The 22,233-nt window shown below is 40.4% G+C and overlaps 1 protein-coding gene across 2 annotated transcripts; it reads right to left on the bottom strand.

Moving 5' to 3' along the window:
* Positions 1 to 759: 759 nt before the first annotated feature.
* P2RY1 (purinergic receptor P2Y1) lies at positions 760 to 21,807 on the bottom strand. 2 transcript variants are annotated; one of them, XM_060767682.2, is made up of 2 exons: positions 21,238 to 21,807; positions 760 to 13,791 (listed from the first exon to the last, which is right to left on the bottom strand). In XM_060767682.2, the coding sequence occupies exon 2, from the start codon at positions 13,737 to 13,739 to the stop codon at positions 12,657 to 12,659; it is 1,083 nt and encodes a 360-aa protein (XP_060623665.1). In that variant the 5' UTR covers positions 13,740 to 13,791; positions 21,238 to 21,807; the 3' UTR covers positions 760 to 12,656. The 2 variants fall into 2 exon arrangements, with proteins under 2 accessions (XP_060623665.1, XP_060623666.1); XM_060767683.2 differs by lacking the exon at positions 21,238 to 21,807 and adding an exon at positions 19,014 to 19,445.
* Between the last annotated feature and the right edge of the window lie 426 nt (positions 21,808 to 22,233).

The following is a 22,233-nucleotide window of genomic DNA, read 5'->3' as shown; positions in this document are numbered from 1 at the left end:
TGCTACAAAATAATACTTTAATATAAGGGTACTTGCAGTTTCTGAATGTGTAAATTCAATTGTATAGAGTGCAGGGACTGAGTTGCATATATATTTTTTCTTATGTCGTACTATAGTACATCCATGTGTATAGCATCCTCTATCAAGAATTACAAGCCTTTTTACAGGATTATCCCATAATTATGTGCACATTACTTCACTGGAACTTCTTCCCAGGGAAATATTGATAGCATGATGATCACAGCTTTGGCTGAGTAGAAATCATTGCTTCTCACTTAAATTAGAACGTTCAATTTGCACATATTCCCTCTACACGCTGCAGCCCTCCAAACCCTATCCCATTCTGTTCCAGATGGCTTCCAACTATCCGAAGCAGCTTTTTCACTAAGTAGGGGGAATTAATGAAAATTAAATGTCCTGACTTGTTTAAGAGGAAGCACTACCTGCCAAGGCAAAGTCAATACTAGACACAACTTGAAATGTAGAATGTTGTCTGCTATAGATAGCCTTTTCCTTCCCCCACCACAGAGAAATAGGTCAGATCTGTAGCAACCGAGTTAAATGACATAATTGATAGTCTTGCCTTGTGACTGATTCGCTTGTCTCAAGATAAAGGCTTTCAAATCAGTACTGTTCAAAAGCTTTGGATTTTTTTTCTTCCATATTTTCTAACAAAAAATTGTAATACATACATTTCTGTCTCAAGACAAATAAGTGGATATAAAATTTACAGTGACAAAGAATACATCAACCATTAAATCAGTGTTCCATCGCTTTATTAAGATCTTGTTTACTCTTTAAGTAGCTCAGTACAATGCTAGTAACTCTGTGGAAGCAGTGCAGTTTTACTGTCACTAAAAAGTTACAAGATGGCATGCCTTATACAAAAAAAAAAAAAAACTGCATGCAACCAACACAGCATTTTATACAAAAATGGTTAATCTTTTTTTACTCATGAGAGTTATGCACAGTTAGTTTTTTACTCCCTAAATAACTACTAATTTCATTCCACAACAGAACCTGAGAAGCTTAAATATCAAGTAACACTGTCTCTTTAGGCAAATCAACTCAAATGGCACTGTTATCCACAAATAAATCTCGAGTTACTCAACAATATTACAGAATGGTAGAAAAATAAAACATTTTCACATTTGCACTCGAAACACACTATAAAATCCAAATTTGCAAAACATTTAGCACATAGATCACACTTTTTATTCCTTCATATTAGTTTGAAATGATGAATTATGATGCTGATAAATAAAAAAAGAATTCAACCCAGATATTATTCCTCTTAACAAATACAATCTGAGAAGCAATTTTAAAAAAAAATGTCCAGGTGGCGTTCCTGGAACAAACAGCCTGTGAGTTCTGAAACCAATGATGAGAAGGAAGTCATTTAAGATGTAAAACCTCTCATTACATAATTACAGTGAGTTAAAATTCAACACAGCAAGGGTAAGACGAATGCAACATTTTAGCTGGGTTGCAGCTGAGGGCTTGTTAATGTCTTCTATACACCTTTGTTTGGACAGTTAAATTGTGTTCGTCTTTTACCAAATATACATTGGAAACTCCTCCAAATGAGTTTGTACAAGAGGCAGCATGTTCTTAAGGATTGAGCAACAGTATATTTACTGCTACCTAACCCAACTTCCCTGGGCAATTTCACTTTACTTCAGCTTCTAATCTGAGTAACAAACAAGATGATACTAGGCACATTCAGTGAGTAGGGATTCTTTAACATTCTAGTTTATTAGGAATGAGGCAACATGCTTGTGCATGCTGTCCAATCACTCCTACTACAAGTGAAAGTGGCTTACAAATCACTAAACCCACCACTTTTGACTTGTTTATTGTGATGTCCAAGCCTGATCATCTGCCCTGTTTTTGTCCAAATAAAAGTATGGAGACCTAAAACTTGAGTTATAAGCCAAGTATGGCCAACAATCCAGTGTGCTGAGTTCTAATATCACAATATACAAGCTCTGAATGAAAAGGTATTAGGAACCATTTGAAAACAGACATAGTCCAGCTCAAAAAGGTCAGCGATGTTCTGTGAAAGTCAAGGATTCCTACTACTACAGCTATATTCTATATCTCTGAGAGTAGGGAAGGGCAAACAAACAAATAAGGTTTCAGATACTTTGCTCTCCAATTTGGAATAAAAGGATAAAATATTTCCATACCAAGATACTGGAAGGCAGAATTTAGTTCAAAACTCAAGGCACTAATAAGATACAAAACCAATGACAGTAGATTAAATTTGTATTTTGTTGCTTCAGGGGACATTAAGCAGCAACTATTATTCTTCGAGAAAGTGATGTACTTTACAATCACTTTCTGGAAGTTTCATCCATACAACAAGCTTGAAAAGGGCAGGAGCATCATGTGACTGAGCAGGGACTGGATCTTAGGTCTTCTTTCTGCATTCAGCAGAAGGCACCATAGTCAGAAAAAGCAGCACTGAAGACTTTTGCCACATTGAAATCAATATGATCTAATGGAATCCTGCAGAATCAGATTCCTTTCACATCAATTTTACAATCAGCCCTCCACACTTGTGGGTTTAACTTTTTGTGGATCTGATTACTATGGTCTCTCTAGGACCATGAAGGTGAACCTATGACACGCGTGTCAGCACTGACATGCATGGCTATTTTTGATGACACGCGGCCACATGCAGCCGCATACAGAGAAATACACCTTATAAGAGCCAATCTAATTCCATCCTTAAATTTGTAAAATGCTCTACAAATTTAATATCTGTACGTTTGAGCATTGTTCACTCCATAACTCAGCATGGAATATACATTTTTTAAAACTATAAATATTGCAAAATTATGCTTGTTTGTTTTTCTCGAAGTTGACACCCTACCTAAGTTATGCTCAGGTTTTTGGCAAATTTTGACACACCAAGCTCAAAAGGTTGCCCATCACTGCTCTAGGATCTCAATGCAACTTCCACCAGATGTTGATGATAGGGTTGTGCTGGAAAACCTTGAGGTTCCTACAGAGGTGTTATCACAGATAAAAATAGTTTTGTATTTGTATTTTGTTCATTTTGGTGGGAGTCCTGCACTTCTAAAGCTATCCAATAGAGAGAGCTGGCTATACCTAGCAAAATCACATAAACATCTACCACCTCTACAGCAAAGCTTGTAAAAATCCAATTTGGAAGACTACAGTCACCCAGCCAGTATAACGCAGAGCATGCTGTCTGGGAAGTTTGGGGATTTGCAGAATTTTAAAAAGTAACTTTTCCTATATCTTCTCCAGAGAAAATGCCTCTTTACAACCTATCACGTGAAGGGATACATTAACATTAATCCCAACTAATATTACATAGTATTTCCAACTCTTTTAAGTATGGTAAAGAAACCTTTAAGTCTTCACAACTAAACAGTTCATTAGATTATTCTCAATATTCAGTGAATCAGAAGGAATGACAAAAATAAATAAATTGAATATTCTCCCTTTCAAACCAGAAGTGACATGTCTGAATTTGAAACAACAAAATCTGAAATGTCATTGCTTACAATTTTAAATTTAACATAGCTGCTCAATCTTCTCATAGACTAAAATCTGAGATATCAATTCTGAAATGAATTACTCCTTATTGAATACAGGAAGTGAGGGTTTCATCTAAATCAGAGCAGAAAGGTTAATCTAGTTTGTCTGGTTCAATGGTACGAGACTATGGGTCATGTCCAGAGTATGGGTCATGTCCATGAGTATAACGAAGCTGACAAAAATGAACTTCTGCACCCCCTTCTCCCTGTGACAGTCCTTCCAACCATCTAAAAAAATGCATGAGAAGATCAGGACAATTTGCTGAATGTAGTTGCCTTTGTATTAGGATGGGATTGGGTAATCCTAAAAACACCAAATTGAGACATCTTCCATAAACAAAGCCCTTCTGCTGATAGTAGGAAGACCCTGAATCCAATCCTGAGAATTAGATGTTAACTGTGACAATATTGTTTTTGGTACTGAAATTGTTTTTCAATTTGTGGACTCTAATCTAATTGTTAAATCTGTGAGATTAGCAACTTGAGAAGTACAATGCTACACATATTCAGAGTAAATCTAAAAGTTCATTTATTTTATCAGTTGGAAACCACACTCACCCACAACATTTGCAAATGTTGAAGTGCACCATGTATTCTCTCACTGTGATTTTGATGCCAATTAATTCTTTTTAAATGTGAAAGAGAGCATCATAAATTATTGGACTAACTCAAATAAGCACCATTGCAGCCATACCTAGCTTTTTTTGTGTTACTCTCTCCCAGGGCACTGTGGATGCCCAACGAATTCTTAAGATGTTTGGATTTTGTTCATATTTACCATTATTGTTCAATTTGTATTTTACGAATGTTGATCTCTTACTGATGTTTCGGCAGTGATGAAAACAGAATGATTTCTCAGAATGGAGTCTACAAAATCAAATATTTCAGCTAAGGGCATTTCTGAACCACAATAATTCCAAAATAACTTTGCAAGTTATTTTAACAATTGGATACTATTTCAGAGGAAGGAATTGGCAAAATCACTTCTGAGTACTCCTTGTCTAAGAAAGCCCTATGTAATTCATGCCATAAAATGTCAAGTGATTTGAAGGTAGGCATGCACGCACTGAGAACTCTCTAATGTAGTATGTGAACTCTTCTAGCTCTCCAGTGAATGCTCCTTGAACTCTTTGAACAGTTACAATTGCCTGGAGATTGGCAATTAATATTACACACGCATGAGTATGTATGTTATACAAAATTAGGAAAATGCTTCTTCATACACTTTATTTTTATGAAGCAAAGATTGCCAGGTGTTATTAAACTAAAAATCTCTAAAATGTCCATGGTCTGAGGTCTGTTGTATATTGTTTATTGTTCTAGTGCATCTAGGGAACCAAGTTTGGAAATTACTGTTTGCATTGATTCTTTAGTGCATCTTATAGAAAGGCCCACCTTTCCTCACCCTGATGCAGGTGTTTCTATAGTTTTGTTTTGAGATTGTTGGCTTAGAGAGAAACATTATGTAATGTAAGTAGGCACCTGCCAAGGTTCATATTCCAGGTCCACAGCCCTATAGAACAGGGCTGTGAACCAAGTGGCTCTCCAAATGGTGTCTGACTGCAGTGCCCATCAATCCTTGCAATTGGCTTAGGTGGCTAGGACTGATGGGAATTGCAGTCCAACACCATCTGGAGAGCCATATGTCATCCACCCTTACTTCAGAGCCTTCCGACTCTGCAGTTTCCCTTCCTTGCTGCTACTGCCTCCGCCTGCTCATCTGACATTTCTGATAAATGAACAGTGACAGCTGCAAGAAAAAGAGCAGCTGCAATTGCTTACCTTTCCCTCTGGGCAGTGGTACACATTGGACCTGAGGGAGAAGGTAAGACATTGTGCAGCAGTGAAGGGATCCTAGTGAAGGCATTCTGCCCAATTGCTCTTCCGAGGCTATAGCGGGCATTTCAGCTACACAACATTTACCAGACTTAAAATATGTTCTGATAACACTGACCATCAAAAGTGTACCTGTATGAGCATATGCATACACAACTTTATTTCCTATATCTGTGCTCTTCAGGTAATTTGTAGCCTAATCAAGTAATTTGTAGCCTAATAAAAGCTGTCAATACTTTTGCTCAATGATATCCAGACTTGTCACTACTTGGCCAGATCTCTTCTCAAGGTGATGGCACAATACATAAAGTGCTGTTTGTTCACTAGTACATCATGTTCTGGCTAAGATTTGATGATTTTTATGCTAACTTCCCATCCAATGGGTATTTTCTTATCTTCTTCTATGTTACTGACCATAAATATAAAAGACTCATTCATCAATAAAGTGCATGCAGAAGTGTCACATTGTGAGGTATACAAGTTAGAATGTCAGGCCAGCACTAGAAAAAACTCAGGTTCAACTCTATTCTGAGTTACAAAGCTCACCAGAAAAGCTTGCGGCAAGCACTATTTCCCTGTTTAACCAACCACTCAGGGTTTTTTGAGCTTAAAATATAGGGGGAAGAACCATCCTCATCTTTATAAAGTAAATGGAGAATGTAAAGGTAGTAATTAAATAAGATGGGCTAATTATTACCTCTGGATGTTTACATCTTAGATAGGATTGCAGGAGCAGAAGAAAGAAGGTGTGATCATGTTTAAGAAATAATCCTAATGAACCCAAAACAGATAGAAGATTGGGGTTCCACACATGCATAGATAAATATATAAATCTAAACAAATATCCAAACATTTCAGTGGAATGTCTTTTTATTCTCATGCTGGATTATTAAGAAGCATTGCTAAAAGTCAAAATATGACACTATGCAACAAAATTTTTGTTCCTGGGTTATAAATGTCATTTCCAAATTGATTCTGTAATTTAAAAAAATGGGAAAAGTTTATTAAACTGCAAAAACTTGGCTTTTGTGGGACATCCTGCAGCACATTTTGCTATAGTTTTTCAATGAATATCTCACAGAGTCTCAACCAATTCAACATATTTTGCGGCAGCCACAAAAATAAATTTTCTGGAGTATAAGAACTACTTTCGGAGTATGTACCACACAATTAAACAGGGAATAACACTTTTCCAGGAACAGATTTTTTTAAAAAATAATTGTTACATAGTATTATGGAAAGGAAGTTTTGGAATTTTGGAAGAAATAGGGCAAACTTCCATCTGAGAAGGCCTAGGGAATCCTACCATTAGAGTGTCAGATGGACCATGAAATTTTATTAAAAATTAAATCATTTAAATGCTGTATGCTTATAACTGACTGTGATTATATGTTAGGCATAACTTGAACTGAGAGGGCCTCCCTCTGCCTTTTTGGGGTAAGCTTAAATCATAGCCTGACCCAAAAACATAACCTTCATTAAAGTTAAAGCTGCAAGTTAAAACTAGTAACATGAAAAGGTGACAAAGAAGACAGGAACCAAATACCTCCTTTCATCCTGCTTTGAATTTTTGGTGTGGATGTGATTATGCATCCTTTTCCAGTAGCATATTTTTTTCAACCTAACCTATATGGAAAAAGTCACTTTCTATTTTGGAATATAGAGAGATAGATAGATAGATAGAGAGAGAGAGAGAGAGAGAGAGAGAGAGAGAGAGAGAGAGAGAGAGATAGTTGTTTCCAATATGGAAAGTGACTTTTATATATTTTTAAAGCCTATCTAAAAAGAAAACATCAACACTATTGAATCTGAAGTATTTTCTCCCTCTTCAAGGGAGAAAATGTGAAGTTTTTATTCTGATGTGTGCACACACACACACATACACAGAAATTCCACTTCTGCAGAATCACTTAGTAATATCTGAAGCTTTGACAAACTGTTAAATGTAGGATGCATTCATATGTGCACAGTAGAGATTTTGCTTTTGTTGTTGTTGACCTGTATTGTATAAGACTCTCTTCTCTAAAACTCACTGGGATTTTAGAAATCAAATTCTATTTTGGCACAGGTGAAAGGTGCTCTTCAAAATCAAGGCAATAGAAAAAGCCTACAACACATGCAGATATTTCTAGGATGACTTCTTTAACTTACACTATAAAAGGAAAATGGTAGAAGTATGATAGCTGGGACCCAGTGCTGGTAGTGAGACAGTACATCAAGTAAGAGATGCAGCTGCAGGAGGATACCAGTGAAGTAACGTAACACAGGTGGGACAGGATAACAGTGAAGTAATGTAACAGTAACTGGATTAGATTATTTTTTCACCACTGCTTGCATTTCTCCCTTTTTATCCTTCCTTCCAATCCAACTACATTTTTGAATGTGTTTACACAGGATCTCCAGATAGCCTACATCACTATGCTTGCCTGTTACCCCTCCACCTTTCTACCGAACTACCTTGTCGACTCTGTTGCAGAATCCACTCTCTTGTGCATGTGGTACTGTGCCTCATGCACTGTTCTCTTCTCTAATTCACAGCTGTGTTACACAACCAGAGTAGCACTACCAGCACTGGATCCCAGCTATCATACTTTCACCAGGAAAACAATACCTTTCTCAGAGAGTTCTGTATGATAAAACACATATAAGACTGAGCTTTGTTATCACGACACAGTGTAGACTGGTGCTTCTCAAACTCTGGTCTTCCAGGTGTTTTGGATTTCATTGGTCAAAGCATCTGAGGCTTTAGAGCAGTGGTTCTCAATCTGTGGGTCCCCAGATGTTTTGGCCTTCAACTCCCAGAAATCCTAACAGCTGGTAAACTGGCCAAGATTTCTGGGAGTTGTAGGCCAAAACACCTAGGGACCCACAGGTTGAGAACCACTGCTTTAGAGAGTTGAAGTCCAAAACACATGGAAGACTGCAGTTTGGAGACTTCTGATACAAACTCAAGAATTTTAAGGATAATGTCCTTGATAGAAAGATCATCAGCTGCCACATTACACTGATGAGCATTATTTCTCTGCAGACACTGGATTCAATGGTTTAATTCTAATGGCTTACAAAAAAGGAGGGCCAAGATTCAGTTCCCTAAACTGGTAATTAGTATTATGGATGGAGGGAGTACCTGAATGTTACAATTAAGCACCTTGGAAACATCCGCACAACATATGTGGCTCATGGACAAGCTAATTTAAAAGAACACCCACACTGCCTTGGATCCCATCCTAGGAGACAGGTGGGGTATAAATTCGATAAATAAATGAAATACAGAAATGGGAAATTGCTTCTGTTTGAGAATCATTCTTGTTGGATCAGGACTCAAGTTTATTAAGGAAGCATCTTCAGTTGGGAATAAGAGGGCTTAACAAGCATATAGAGTTTGATGGGAGTTTGTGGTAGGAAATTATTATCAGATTATAACCTACTTTAAAGGTGGTTACACCCTGATGAAAATTAATTACATGGAGCATGAAGGAAAATAGAAGATATGGAAGTATGTGTAAGTTGGCTGAATGTGAGCATGTAGGAAAAGAAAGTTATCCTAGATGAAAAGGTTAAGAAAATCAATTCCACCATTCTGCCCTTAATTCAGTTGCTGTGCTCAGTAAGGCATGTCTCAGTTAAATTTGGTTTCAGAGAAGTGTTTAGTGGTACGGGAAGACTGTTTCATACCTCTGGCATTCTCACAGAGTCTTAGCATAAATGGTAAATCATGAGGGGTTCATTTATGAGAGGAATGTTCCTTTCTAATCTAGGATCTAAATTTTCTTGACTTTTTCCATTTTCCTAAAACTGCAAGTAAAAGAATATTTTGCGCAATGGCCTTGTGTGCTTGTCATATGGGTTAAAAAAATGTCTGAACGGCAGCATTTCATGTATAATCCTATGCCTACTTATTCAGAAGTAAGATTCACTGGATCTGCTGAATCTGATGTCCTCAATAGTTATAGTAAGTGGAGAAGGTGCTTCCAATACATTTTGTGAAAATTAAGATGCTCAGTTTTACAGAGCATTAAAGAGGGCCTGGAAACCGCCGTCGCACAATACTATCCAATTCATAGTTACATGTAGGATCAGGAAGCATTATGAATACATAATATAGCACAGTTCACTGGTCATTGCCTCATCCCATTAAAAAGTTAAATATATTCTGCAGGTTCAATACATTTTTCATTTATGAATTTTAAGCTGATTTGCAGTTTTGCCAAGAGATATTCAGAACTATTCTCTTTCCACTCATATTCAGCCCTTGGAAATTAATAAGCAAGATGTAAACAGTTTATTTTTATCCCTCCAGTAAAGCATGGGCTTTTGTAAGGATTTCCTAAAGCCATTGAAAGGATTATGTATCCTCTTCATTTTGTATACAAGGAATGTATAATGATTTGAAGCACAGCTTTCTAGAACATCTTTTTCAGATATGCTTTGGAATATTAAGTGAAGTAAGCAAGGTTTTCTTTTTAGTCCAGTTTAAAAAAAAATTCTAGAACAATATGCTTGTGCAGTCAGTGCAGTCGGTAGCTTACATTATTCTGGCCAAATTCAAATTAAACTCTTCCTATCTTTTCCTTATCCAAAATTATGCATCTCTGATCCATCTGGCTGATTTTTTTCCCACTCTGACACTCTCTGTGTGAAATGACTTCTAAACAGTTTGGTTGCATGTATACTGAATTGTATACATGCAACCAAACTGCATGCCTGATTCTCCATCACACAACCAAACACAAACAGTGGGAAGTCTACAGTGCAATTTGATCTTATATAATTTAGATTTTTACATGTAGGAATCTGATCTATTTTGTTTACTTTTTGAATATACCTTTCACCTTTCCACATCAAGTGGTCAGGGCAGATGACAACAATATGCAACAACACAGTAAAGTCTAAATACCACTCCAGAACAACAAACAAAAAGCAAAGAGCGGATTACAATCAAGAGTGAGTTTTAAAAGATAAAACTAATTTGAACTTTAGAAAACCAGTCACATAGACATCTGAGAGCCTAGGAAGGTTTAAGGGAAGCCCTCCCCAAGGAGAAAGTTCCAGGCATTCGACACTGCAAAAAGCTCTCGTTTGTGGTGATTATTATCAGTCTGCCAAAAATGCTCATAGGTCACTTCCTGAAGATCTCAGATATGGACTGATAATGAAGATTCAAACATGAAGAATTGAAATATTCTATGCACAGGTGGCCACAAAGGGAGCCCTATTTGGGAGTTCAATCCTCCTTCCCTATCTTTTCTGCTTGACGGCTCCCTAGCTCTATCCTCTTTGGTACATTCCTGACAGGCAAGCTTGCCACTTTCTGCACATTTGGAAATTGAAAGACTGTTCTACACAGGTCACTCAGGTCTCCACACAGTTTAAAAACTTGACTGCTAGTTCCCTGTACTTGCAGAATAGGTCCTTGCCCCAGGCCTTTCGCCTCTGAGAAGAGCACATCCTCCTCACCAATAATTCCATCAATCACTAAATGCTTGACATGAAAAGAAGGAAAAAGACAGTTTCATCTCACAAGGCATTTCTTATTCTTATGTGAATCTTTTATGTTTATGATTTTTCCCACAGTGAAAATTAATAGCAGCTTCTTTTTCCTCTTCTCAGAGAGGGAGAAGGAGGTGGTGGAGGGGGGATCCACTTGAGAAGTAACAATTTGCTTGGAAAACAGCCATTGTCATGCAAAGTGCTGCATTCAACAAAATGAAATCAAAATTAAGTCTAAAAATAAATCAAATGCTCTTCTTTTGGTGGGAAAAATCACAAAGTATTGCCAATCGGAGAGGTTTTACAAATTCAAAAAATTACAATGGCCCAGAAACTAGATAACTGATCTTAAGCAGGACATCAAACAGTTGACTGGGAACTGGAATTGCTGCCAAAGCATATAGATATAGGATACATGTTTTCTGTTTAGCTATGTTCAAAGAAAAAAACAGAGTCAGAATCCCTTGAAAATAGCACAGTACTATTTTGTTTTTTAAAAAATCCATCTTTTGCCATTACCTCAGACAGTACTACTACTACTTGGGCAGTAAGAGGCTTAAAACCATATAAATGAGCAATCTGTGAGAAGAACCAACAAGGGACTATTGGAATAACATTCAAGCACATGGAGATCATGGAAAATTTCATCAGATGCTTCCATATGCCAGTCTTAGGTGTTACCGAGCAGACTTGTGTATGTCAGGCTGAGGGTTCACCATATAGTTAGGAAGTACTGATTTCTCATGATTCATTAGACTATCTGGAAACAGTATCCTGAATGTAGCAATGGATGCTCATTACAGCCATATGATCACAAGTTTAGTGTGACTCAACCCATCCTTTTCCTCAGAACACCACATGGCTAAATGCCTCTCTATATAAACTCATATTTAAGGGGGTAGATAGCACCCACTCTAATAGGTTAACTTTCTGGAGACATGAAATAACTGCCAAAAAAACATTAGTGTATCTTGGCCATTGTTTCAATGGGCTTTCAAAAATGAGAAAAAGACAAGAAACAAAAATCAATTTGAGAAAAAGAGAAGAGCTGTTAGAGCTCACAAGTACATTGGGTAAGGGAGAGAGGTGCCCAAAGGCAATGCCAAACAAAAATTTCAAGTCATCTAATATGCTTCACGTTATTTAATCATTAAAGAAAATTCTACTTTAATATGTACCAAAGTTAGAGCAGGCTTACTTCTTATTGATTGGATGGGTAAAATACTGCCAGCATCTTGAAAACTCTTTAAATGAAAGGACTAGATGCTTTTTTGTTGTTGATAATGAAGATGAGGATGAAAAAGTTTTGTTTTTTCCCAATTCAAACTGGAAATTTCAAGGAGGGGTCTACAATATCCCTGATTGGGGCTGTACCCCATAGACCCTCCCATTCTGGCCAAAACAATGCAGAAACAAGAGAGATTTGAAACAAGAAATTGGGCAAGGTTTACTTTTCATAGATTTCAAACTAGAAATTAAGCTGTTTTTATGCATCACTGGTCTATCAGATAAATTAATGTTTCAGACGCCATCCATACGGTTTCTGCTTAAACTGTACATTAACTTTCTTCCTTGGCTCACAGAGCGTTTCAAAATTTTTACGTTTTTTAAAAAAACACATACACAAACATATGTTGTCCAGTTGTTACGTCTTCTTGAAAATGCATGAAACAAGGGTGCTATATGGGTTAAAAACAATATGCGAAGATGAGGAAAAGCAGAGCAAAGCGTTTGCTTGCAAAAAATTTTAATAACAATTCACAAGCTTGTGTCTCCATTCTGTTTGCACTCAGATAAAATACTGAGAGTCATATCCTCACTTTTGGATTGCACATTGAGCTCACTTCGTCTTGAAGCTTTTCTGGTTGCTCTCGAGAGCCTTCTTCGAAATGTATCGCCTGCCAAAAAATACAGAATAGGATCCACACAGCTGTTGAGACTCGCTAGACCCCGAGTTACTTGGTAAGTGGCATAAACCCTGTTGTTAAAGGCACACATTTCTGGAGTCTGAAAGTCCAGCCTAGCTCGTAGATTCAAGTTTTTCATCACATGAAAAGGAAGATAAGAGACAGCAAATACTGCCAACACGATTATCACCAAGTAAATTGATTTTCTTCTAAGTGGAGAATTGTCTAGATCTTTGTAAATCAGTGCTTTTACTATCAATCCATAGCAACCAAGAATCAGTATGAATGGGATGCAGAATAAAAAGACTGTGGTGCACATGCTGTAAATGAAGTAGCTTCTCAGATAGTTATCTACCGTTGTATCATAGCAAGCCATGGTTTTGATTTTCCTTACCTCAGTCCCAGAATAGAAGAAGATGGGTGAAATGGCAACAACCACAACTCCCCAGACCAGGGCACTGATATATACTGCGTTCTTTTTTTTCAGCCTCCCCAAGGATTTCAAGGGATACACAACACCTGTGTATCTGTGCACACTGATGCAAGTGAGGAACAAAATGCTTCCATACAGATTGACGTGAAAAATGAACCTCTGCAGCTTACACATGAAGTCTCCAAAGATCCAGTCGGTTTGATTGAAGTAGTAGAAGATGAGCACAGGAAGAGTCAGGACATACAAGAAGTCAGCTAGTGCCAGATTGAACATGTAAACAGATATGCCACTCCAGGGCCTCATGTGAAAGATAAACATCCAAATTGCCACACTGTTGCCCAGGAATCCAGTGATGAAGACTACAATGTAGACAGCAGGCAGGTAATAGAACTGAAAGCCAGTTTTGGTCAGTGAACATTTGTTGGTGACATTGGAGACATTGCTAGCCAGCGGGTGAGTTTCAGTCATGTTCAGGACAGCAGACAGAAGGACTTCAGTCATGGTTACTCCCAAAAAGTTGCTTACATGGATCTAGAGGTATCAGCAAGTGTCTCTGGAAAAACAAAGAAGGAGCTCAACTAAAACAATAAAAACCAGAAAAGACAGAATAAAGGCCTAGCTTTCATTTAATCTTATCATTTACAGCATGTCCACACAACCATTTTTCCCCCAATGGTGATTAAACAAGAAATCTACTATGATTTTACTTTCAAGAAAACTGAAAGTTCTTGTAGATTATACCAAATATGGCTTCATTTTTTTCATTTTTACTATTGTGGAAACAGGACTTTATGTACAACTTGCAACACCACCCTTTGCATCATCACCGAGGGTGAAGACGAAGGCATCTCAGCCTCCTGTTTCCTGGCATCATGTCACAAGGTGGTGTCACACTACCCACATAAAGTGTGCTCCTCTTGGGTCTGCCAGTTGCCTCAATTAGGAGGAATCAAGGCCCAGTTGCCATAAAAGTTTAGTCTGCTCTCTAGCCTACTTTTTGGTCTTCCAATGGGCACACAATGTGACCTGGATCTCTCCTGACTTCCCTTAGGAATTTGTGTAGTGGGTGGCCTGTATTCCATATACATGGTGATGCCACCCCCCCCCCCCCCACTGTAGTGGAATATGGTCCAGGACATGGACACCTTGTGGTTACCTGAAATGACACATTTGGAAACCCTACACTTGCGTCAGAAGCATACCAAATAATAGCACAGAAGAATTGAGAAATGCCCACAATTGCTTCCATTTATGAACTTCTCTTGGTCATCCAGTGCTCTTCTATGGTATGCTTGGGCCATAAACATAACATAGAATAGGATTGGAGGATTAGGATGCTCACAAACACTTCTGAAATTTCTTTTTGGAGCATCAGTAAATGAAACTGTGGCTATCAGGTAAGGGCAGATAAGGAGTATTGTATTGTTTACTTATAACAGCATCATTGTAAGCCATCAGACGATATTTGATCTGTTTCCCCAATGATTGGTGGTAGAACATCACCACAAGGGATCTTGAGAGTGGTACCTCTAGGCATCTGCATGGGCTTGGACTTGCATGCCTGCCTCATTCCAAAGCTGCAGAAAGGACCTATACAATCAAACCTGGATGGCCCCTGTATTATGCCACCACCCACCATGCCAGTTTGTCACCAGCATCCAGGCTGTTGCGGTATGTCAGCCAAGAAGTGGGCTGGCTGATGACTGGCTCATGCCTCTAGGCAACAACAAAAACTAGGCTGAAATCAATAAATACTGCAGCTACTTTTATGTGTGTGTGTGCCTTCAATTTCAACTTCAGAGGTGATTTGCCACGTCTAAAATATAGCCTTCCGCACCATGGGATGGCTTTGCTTAACTTTCAGAATCAGACATGTTCTGGAGTCTTTGGTAAATGTCTTCCACTGCTATTATTTCTGATCCCATAATGGGAAGGAGGACCATTTTATGCATCTTTGATCAACTCTTCCTTGTCTCTCTTTCACACATGCACGTAAACATACTGACAATACAATCTAATTTCGCAAAGGGCATTAGTCATTTCTATTAATCTTTCAAGCCAGTCAAATAGGAATCTTATTTTTGTCAAAGCAATCTGCGTCCCCAGCTGGAATCTTACACATCAGGTAGGCAGATGGAAAATTATAAGCTTAACCTGCAGGGTTTGACACTAAGCCATGTGAAACAACTTCAAGGAACCAGGAAGATTCACTTCCCCAGCCAGCTCTTCTTGCACTTTGGATATTTCACCTCCCAGTTTGGTTTGCTATCATAAGGAAGTGGCAGCAAAGTCTGAATGGGGTTTGAAAGTCAAGTGATGGAAAATAGAAAAGACTGGAGAGAGAAGATGTTCTCAATTTATTAAACCTGAAAGGAGACGGCAACCTTTACTTTACAAAAAAATAGTGTAAAAACTTCAAGTGATATATATGGATTAGAACTGCCTCTTTAATACAGCCTGCTATCTTTATCCTGCAGAAATATTTCCATGTCTAAGAATGGTATGTTTTGTAAAATGAATTTGTGGCCTCGTGGATTGGAGGTGACATGAGTGAACCTGGGCACTTTTAAAGGTATAGTTCACTCCGCCAAGGTGACCATTCCAAGATGTACATTAAATATACTGCTAAATTTAGTAGGTTTGGTTTTCAGTGCCTATGTTTTGAAGGAAAATAAAAGACTGAAAAAGAAAAGAAGCATGTGATGACAATGTTACCATGTTTTAAGACATTTACAAGCACTCCAATAAATATACTTTCAATGTAAAGGTTTCGATTTACTTAAATATAAACCCCAGCTCATCCTAAACTGTGATATTAATATTCTTTAGGATGGAAAAGCATCTTTATTAGATCAAACCAATGATGATAAACAGATAGGAGAGGTATTATTTCTCTCTTGTACATCATACATCAGCAACCAGGATTCAGAAACATGACACTCTCTGAATCCAGAGGTCAAAAATAGCCGTACTCATAGATATTAACAGATTTTAAAATGATGGATTAGTCTAATTCAGAATAATCTGAGATGGAAGCCACTGACGCATACTCTGGCAGCAATTACCTCAAATTAATAATGCGTAGAATTATCCTAATCAAGAAATTTGAGTTCATCTTCTTTGGACCATTTTTTTTTTTTTGGGAGGTGGAGATATTATGCAGCATATTAAACTATGACATTAAATTACACAGGCTGAGGGGACATTTTCAGAAATTGGTCTGAAAACCTTCCTCCCTGCTATTTCCCCATGAAAAAGTGCTTTTTAAAATCTTATCCACCTGGTTATTGGGAAAGCAGGTAGCTGGATATAAGAATCATGGAATCATAGAGTTGGAAGAGACCTCGTGGGCCATCCAGTCCATCTCCCTGCCAAGAAGCAGGAAAATCACATTCAAAGCACCCCTGACAGATGGCCATCCAGCCTCTGTTTAAAAACCTCCAAAGAAGGAGCCTCCACCACAATCCGATTAGGAGGCAGCAATAAGTCAAAGATAAGGCGACAAGAAAGTGTAGGAGAGGAAGAAAATGAAAAAGTGGTTTTAATGTGTTGAATCGCCTGTATTTTAACATATATGTTTTAATGGTCTTGCTTTTACCTATATATTGTAACTGTGTTGTAACCCACCTTGAAAAAAGGTGGGTAACGTTTATTATTATTATTATTATTATTATTAGATACATAACAAGATTTGTACACAGTAAACAAGATCATTATGCTGGTTTTTGTATTCGATCACACATCGTACACTTCCCAAGTGTCTAGGACTGTGTGATGTACTGGTGAATAGTGCGTGTAGATCTGAGTAGGGTGGCCTTTTGCAGATAATAGATGGTAATTTTGTCAGCACTGTGCTGGTGTTTACTGCAATTTTTCACATTGTTATGTATTCATATGTTTTATGTAACTATGTTATTGTTTATTGTTTGCATTTTTGGTTTGTGTTTTGGTTTTTCTTTATTGTAATTGTTATTTGGGCTTGGCCTCATGTAAGCTGCTCCGAGTCCTCATTGGAGAGATGGTGGCGGGGTATAAATAAAGTTTAATAATAATAATAATAATAATAATAATAATTCAGGCCTAATAATATTAATAATACACTTGGGAAGTGTCCAATGTGTGATCCAATACAACAGCCAGCATAGTTATCTTGTTTGCTGTATACTAATCTTGTTGTGTTTCAAATAATAATAATAATAATAATAATAATAATAATAATGGATTGTCGATGTTGCAATTCCAGGTGACAGAAGGACTGAAGAGAAACAACTGGAAAAGCTGATATGATATGAGGATTTCAAGATCGAACTGCAAAAACTCTGGCACAAGCCAGTAAAGGTAGTCCCAGTGGTAATCAGCACACTGGGTGCAGTGCCTATAGACCTTGGCCTGCACTTAAACACAATCAGCACTGACAAAATTACCATCTACCAGCTGCAAAAGGCCACCTTACTGGGATCTGCATTATTCGCTGATACATCACACAGTCCTAGACACTTGGGAAGTGTCGGACATGTGATCCAATACAACAGCCAGCAGAGTGATCTTGTCTGCTGTGGACTCGTCTCATAATAATAATAATGAAAAATATAATAATAATAATAATAATAATAATAAAATATAATAATTCAGGCCCAATAATAATAATACACCTGGGAAGTGTCCAACCTGTGAACCAATACAACAGCCAGCATACAACAGCCAGTTGTTTGCTGTTGTGTTTCAAATTATTATTATTATTATTAGTATTATTATTACTATTAACACAAAAGCACAGCAAACAAGATCTATATGCTGGATTTCGTATCACAAAATCACAAGTCGAACACTTCTTCTTCTTCTTCTTCTTCTTGTTATTATTATTATTATTATTGTCAAAGGCTTTCATGGCCAGAATCACTGGGTTGTTGTAGGTTTTTTCGGGCTATATGGCCATGTTCTAGAGGCATTCTCTCCTGACGTTTCGCCTGCATTTATGGCAAGCATCCTCACTACCTCTGAGGATGCTTGCCATAGATGCAGGCGAAACGTCAGGAGAGAATGCCTCTAGAACATGGCCATATAGCCCAAAAAAACCTACAACAACCCATTATTATTATTATTATTATTATTATTATTATTATTATTAAGCCTGAATGCTGCTCAACAAGAGGAGGAAAACAACAAACTACACACTTCTGCTTTCCTGCATATTCTTTCAAGAGTGTTGCCAATGTTGGGCAGATTATCCCCGCCTAGGAAATGAAACTCCAACAGTGCTCCTTGACTCTTGCCATTTTTATCTGCTGTTAACAAGAGTGCAAGTGCAGCCCTTGCAGAAAAGGAGTGTATAAATAAACCTGACTTGACTGGACTAGCCTCTCCTCCCGCAACACCCCATGAAACCACCTTCAACACACCGGTTCAAAAGCCAACACAAAAGAAATGCCCAAGGCTGGCAGGCTTGCCCAGGGCGCTCCTCCCGCCCTCCACCCCCAGAACATGCGTGCAACACGGAAGCCCTCTGAACTGGAGCCAGAGTTCATGGCCTCGAACCGGCTCCCCCACACCCTCTTGGTCCGACCCTAAGTCAGCGGCAAGTGGCCCCAGTGCCTCGAGGCACGCACAGAGTGCTTCCCTGATCCATAGGCACTCAGCACCCCCCCCCCGATGCTCTCTTCCTTTCTTCCCAGCCACGTTTGGCGAACTCCCCCCCCCCCCTTGTGCCAGGCACTCGTCTGGGCAAGCTCCCGAACAAGAAAGGACGAGTGCGCGTTAAAAAAGGATTAGACCCACCTGGGGTGCATCCACGCTGTGTAGAACTAAGGCAGGTTGACATCCCTTTCCCTGCCATGCCTCTGGGCTAGGGAATCATGGCAGGACGTTTTATAAGCTTCCCGTGCTGGTGCCTCGCCAAACTACAACTCCTAGGATGCCACACCATGCAGCCAGGGCACTTCGTGGTGTCATGCGTGGTGTCATGCTACACGCATTCTCCCGGTCTTTTTGGCCACCACAAGTCCCCGCCTTGGTATTTGGGGGTGCGTCTTCCTTCTCCCCACTCACCCCGTCTATTACTGGAGGGAAGACAGAGATCAATGCCTTCTCACTGGGAAGAATGTCAACACAGAGAGAGAAAGAATGCGGATCGATTCCACTTGAACTGCCCTGGCTCCATGCTCCGGAATCCTGGGAGTCGGAATGAGGTGCGACATCCGCACTCAAGACCTGTCCAAACCCCAACAACAGCCAGGATCCAATAAACAGGGTCGTTGTGAGTTTTCCGGACTGTATGGCCATGTTCCAGAAGCATTCTCTCCTGACGTTTCGCCTGAATCTATGGCAAGCATCCTCAGAGGTTGTGAGACTGTTGGACACTAGGCAAGTTGGGTTTATATATCTGTGGAATGTCCAGGGTGAGAGAAAGAACTCTTGTCTGTTCGAGGCAAGTGTGAATGTTGCAATTGGCCACCTTGATTAGCATTGAATGGCCTTGCAACTTCAAGGTCTGGCTGCTTCCTGCCTGGGGTAATCCTTTGATTGTTTCTTGTCTGAAATTCCCATTTTTGAGTCTTGTTCTTTATTTACTGTTAGGATTTTCGGAGTTTTTAAATACTGGTGGCCAGTATTAATACTTGAAGCCAGACCTTGAAGCTGAAAAGACATGGACACCTTGTGGTTACCTGAAATGACATATTTGGAAACCCTAAACTTGAGTCAGAAGCATACCAAATAAAAGCACAGAAGGATTGAGAGAGGCCCACAAATGCTTCCATTTATGAGCTTCTCTTGGTCATCCAGTGCTATTCTATTGTATGCTTGGGCCATAAGCATAACATAGAATAGCATTGGAGGATTAGGATGTTGTTGTTGTTCATTCATTCAGTCGTCTCTGACTCTTCGTGACCTCATGGACCAGCCCATGCCAGAGCTCCCTGTCGGCCGTCACCACCCCCAGCTCCCTCAAGGTCAGTCCAGTCACTTCAAGGATGCCATCCATCCATCTTGCCCTTGGTCGGCCCCTCTTCCTTTTGCCTTCCACTTTCCCCACCATAATTGTCTTCTCTAGGCTTTGCTGTCTCCTCATGATGTGGCCAAAGTACTTCAACTTTGTCTCTAGTATCCTTCCCTCCAGTGAGCAGTCCGGCTTGATTTCCTGGAGGATGGACTGGTTGGATCTTCTCGCAGTCCAAGGCACTCTCAGAACTTTCCTCCTTAGGATACCCACTTGCAATTGGCCACCTTGAATGGTCTTGCAGCTTCAAGGTCTGACTTCTTACTGGCTACCAGCTCTTTCTCTCACCCTGGACATTCCACAGATATATAAACCCCACTTGCCTATTTTCCAACAGACCTCACAACCTCTGAGGATGCCTGCCATAGATGCAAGTGAAACGTCAGGAGAGAATGCTTCTGGAACATGGTCATACACCCCTGAAAAACTCACAACATCCCAGTGATCTATGGATACATAGATCCAAGAACACTTTGACACTAAAGTGGTGACAAACTCCATTCGTCCTCCAGTGTACAGATGACCCTTGTTTGGGGCTACAGAGAGAGAAGGCGGCCCAGGGGGCAATTGCATTCCCAACTCCTTGGATTGCCACGGCTCAATGCTATGGAACCCTAGGAGTCGGAGTTTCACAAGATGTTCAGGTTTCAGTGCTGGCTCCTCAGAGAAGTACCCACATGCTCGGGGATCCTCCATAGCATTGAGCCAGGGCAGTTCAAGCAGTGTCTGACTGAATGCTACATTTAGAGAGGCAGCCACAGGCTCGTGGTCACGCTCTAGAGAAGTCTTCCCTCGCATCTACACTGTAGGACTGAGGCAGATAAATAAATAAATCGCGGGAGTTGTGCTCGGACAGGGTCTTCAGCCTTATCCTCTACCAAAGGAAGCCGGGCAGTTCAAGCGGGGTCGGGCTGCACCCAAGCTTCAGTCCAGACGCCCCTGAAGAGCAAGGCGTGCAATCCGTGGCATCCACTCCCGAGTGGCGAGAGGAGGGTTCCGTCTTACCTTGGCCCCTCAGCTGGCCCGGGGAGAGCGAGCCCACCCGCGGCGCCCCGTGGCCCTGCCCCGCCTCCATGCCGCCTGGCTCGCTCGCTCGCTCGCGGGGCTCTTCCTCTTCGGGGCCCGGCGCTTGGAGACACGGGCGGAGCGGGGAGCGCCGCGCAGGGGCCCATCCAAGCCGCCCGGGGCCCCTCGCACGCTTCAACACCACCGACAACACCTCCAGCAGCAGCGGCGGCGGCGGAGGAGGAGGGCGGACGGGGAAGTGCAAGTGAGGCGAGAGGGAGAGACTGAGAGAGAGAGAGAGGGAAGGACGGCAAGGGGGAGGAGGAGGAGGAGGAGGCGGGGTTGACTGGGGAGGCGAAGCAACAGCCTCCCCGAGGAAAGAAGCCTCTCCCCTCGCGCCCGCCCCTCCAAAGCCCTCCAAACCCGGCTCAAGGCAGCCGGTCAAGGCGCGCGAGTCCGGACCCGTGCGGTGCCTGTGGCTCTGCGCCTTGGGATTGGTCGGAGGGAGGGCAAAGTTGGCTGGAGGGAAGGCGCGCGTGTTCCTGTGGAAGTGTCTCTGAGAGAGGGGGGGGGGGGGGAGAGACAAGGGAAGAGAAAAGGGGAATAGAGAGAGGGAGATAGAAAAAGGAGAAGGAGAGAGGCAGAGGAAGGAAGGAAGGAAGGAAGGAAGGAAGGAAGGAAGGAAGGAAGGAAGGAAGGAAAGGAGACGGAGGAAAGGAAGGAAGGAAGGGAGGAGGAAGGAAGGAAAGAAAAGGAGGATGGAAGGAGATGGAGGAAGGAAGAAAAGGAAGGTGAGGAAAGAAGGAGGAGGAAAGAAGGAAGAAAAGGAAGGAGGAGGAAGCAAGGAAGCAGGAAGGAAGAAAAGGAAGGAGAGAGAGGATGGAAGAAGGAGGAAGGGGGAAGAAAAGGAAGGAGAGGGAGGGAGGAAGAAGGAGGAAGGAAGGAAAGGAGACGGAGGAAAGGAAGGAAGGAAGGGAGGAGGAAGGAAGGAAAGAA

This window comes from Anolis sagrei, chromosome 3 (assembly GCF_037176765.1).
Source record: "Anolis sagrei isolate rAnoSag1 chromosome 3, rAnoSag1.mat, whole genome shotgun sequence".
NCBI classification, from domain to species: domain Eukaryota; kingdom Metazoa; phylum Chordata; class Lepidosauria; order Squamata; family Dactyloidae; genus Anolis; species Anolis sagrei.
This window is presented reverse-complemented; position numbering and strand designations above follow the sequence as displayed.

Bases quoted from the DNA above. Each gene is read 5' to 3' on its own strand.
- P2RY1 (XM_060767682.2), bottom strand. From the start codon at position 13,739: ATGACTGAAGTCCTTCTGTCTGCTGTCCTGAACATGACTGAAACTCAC.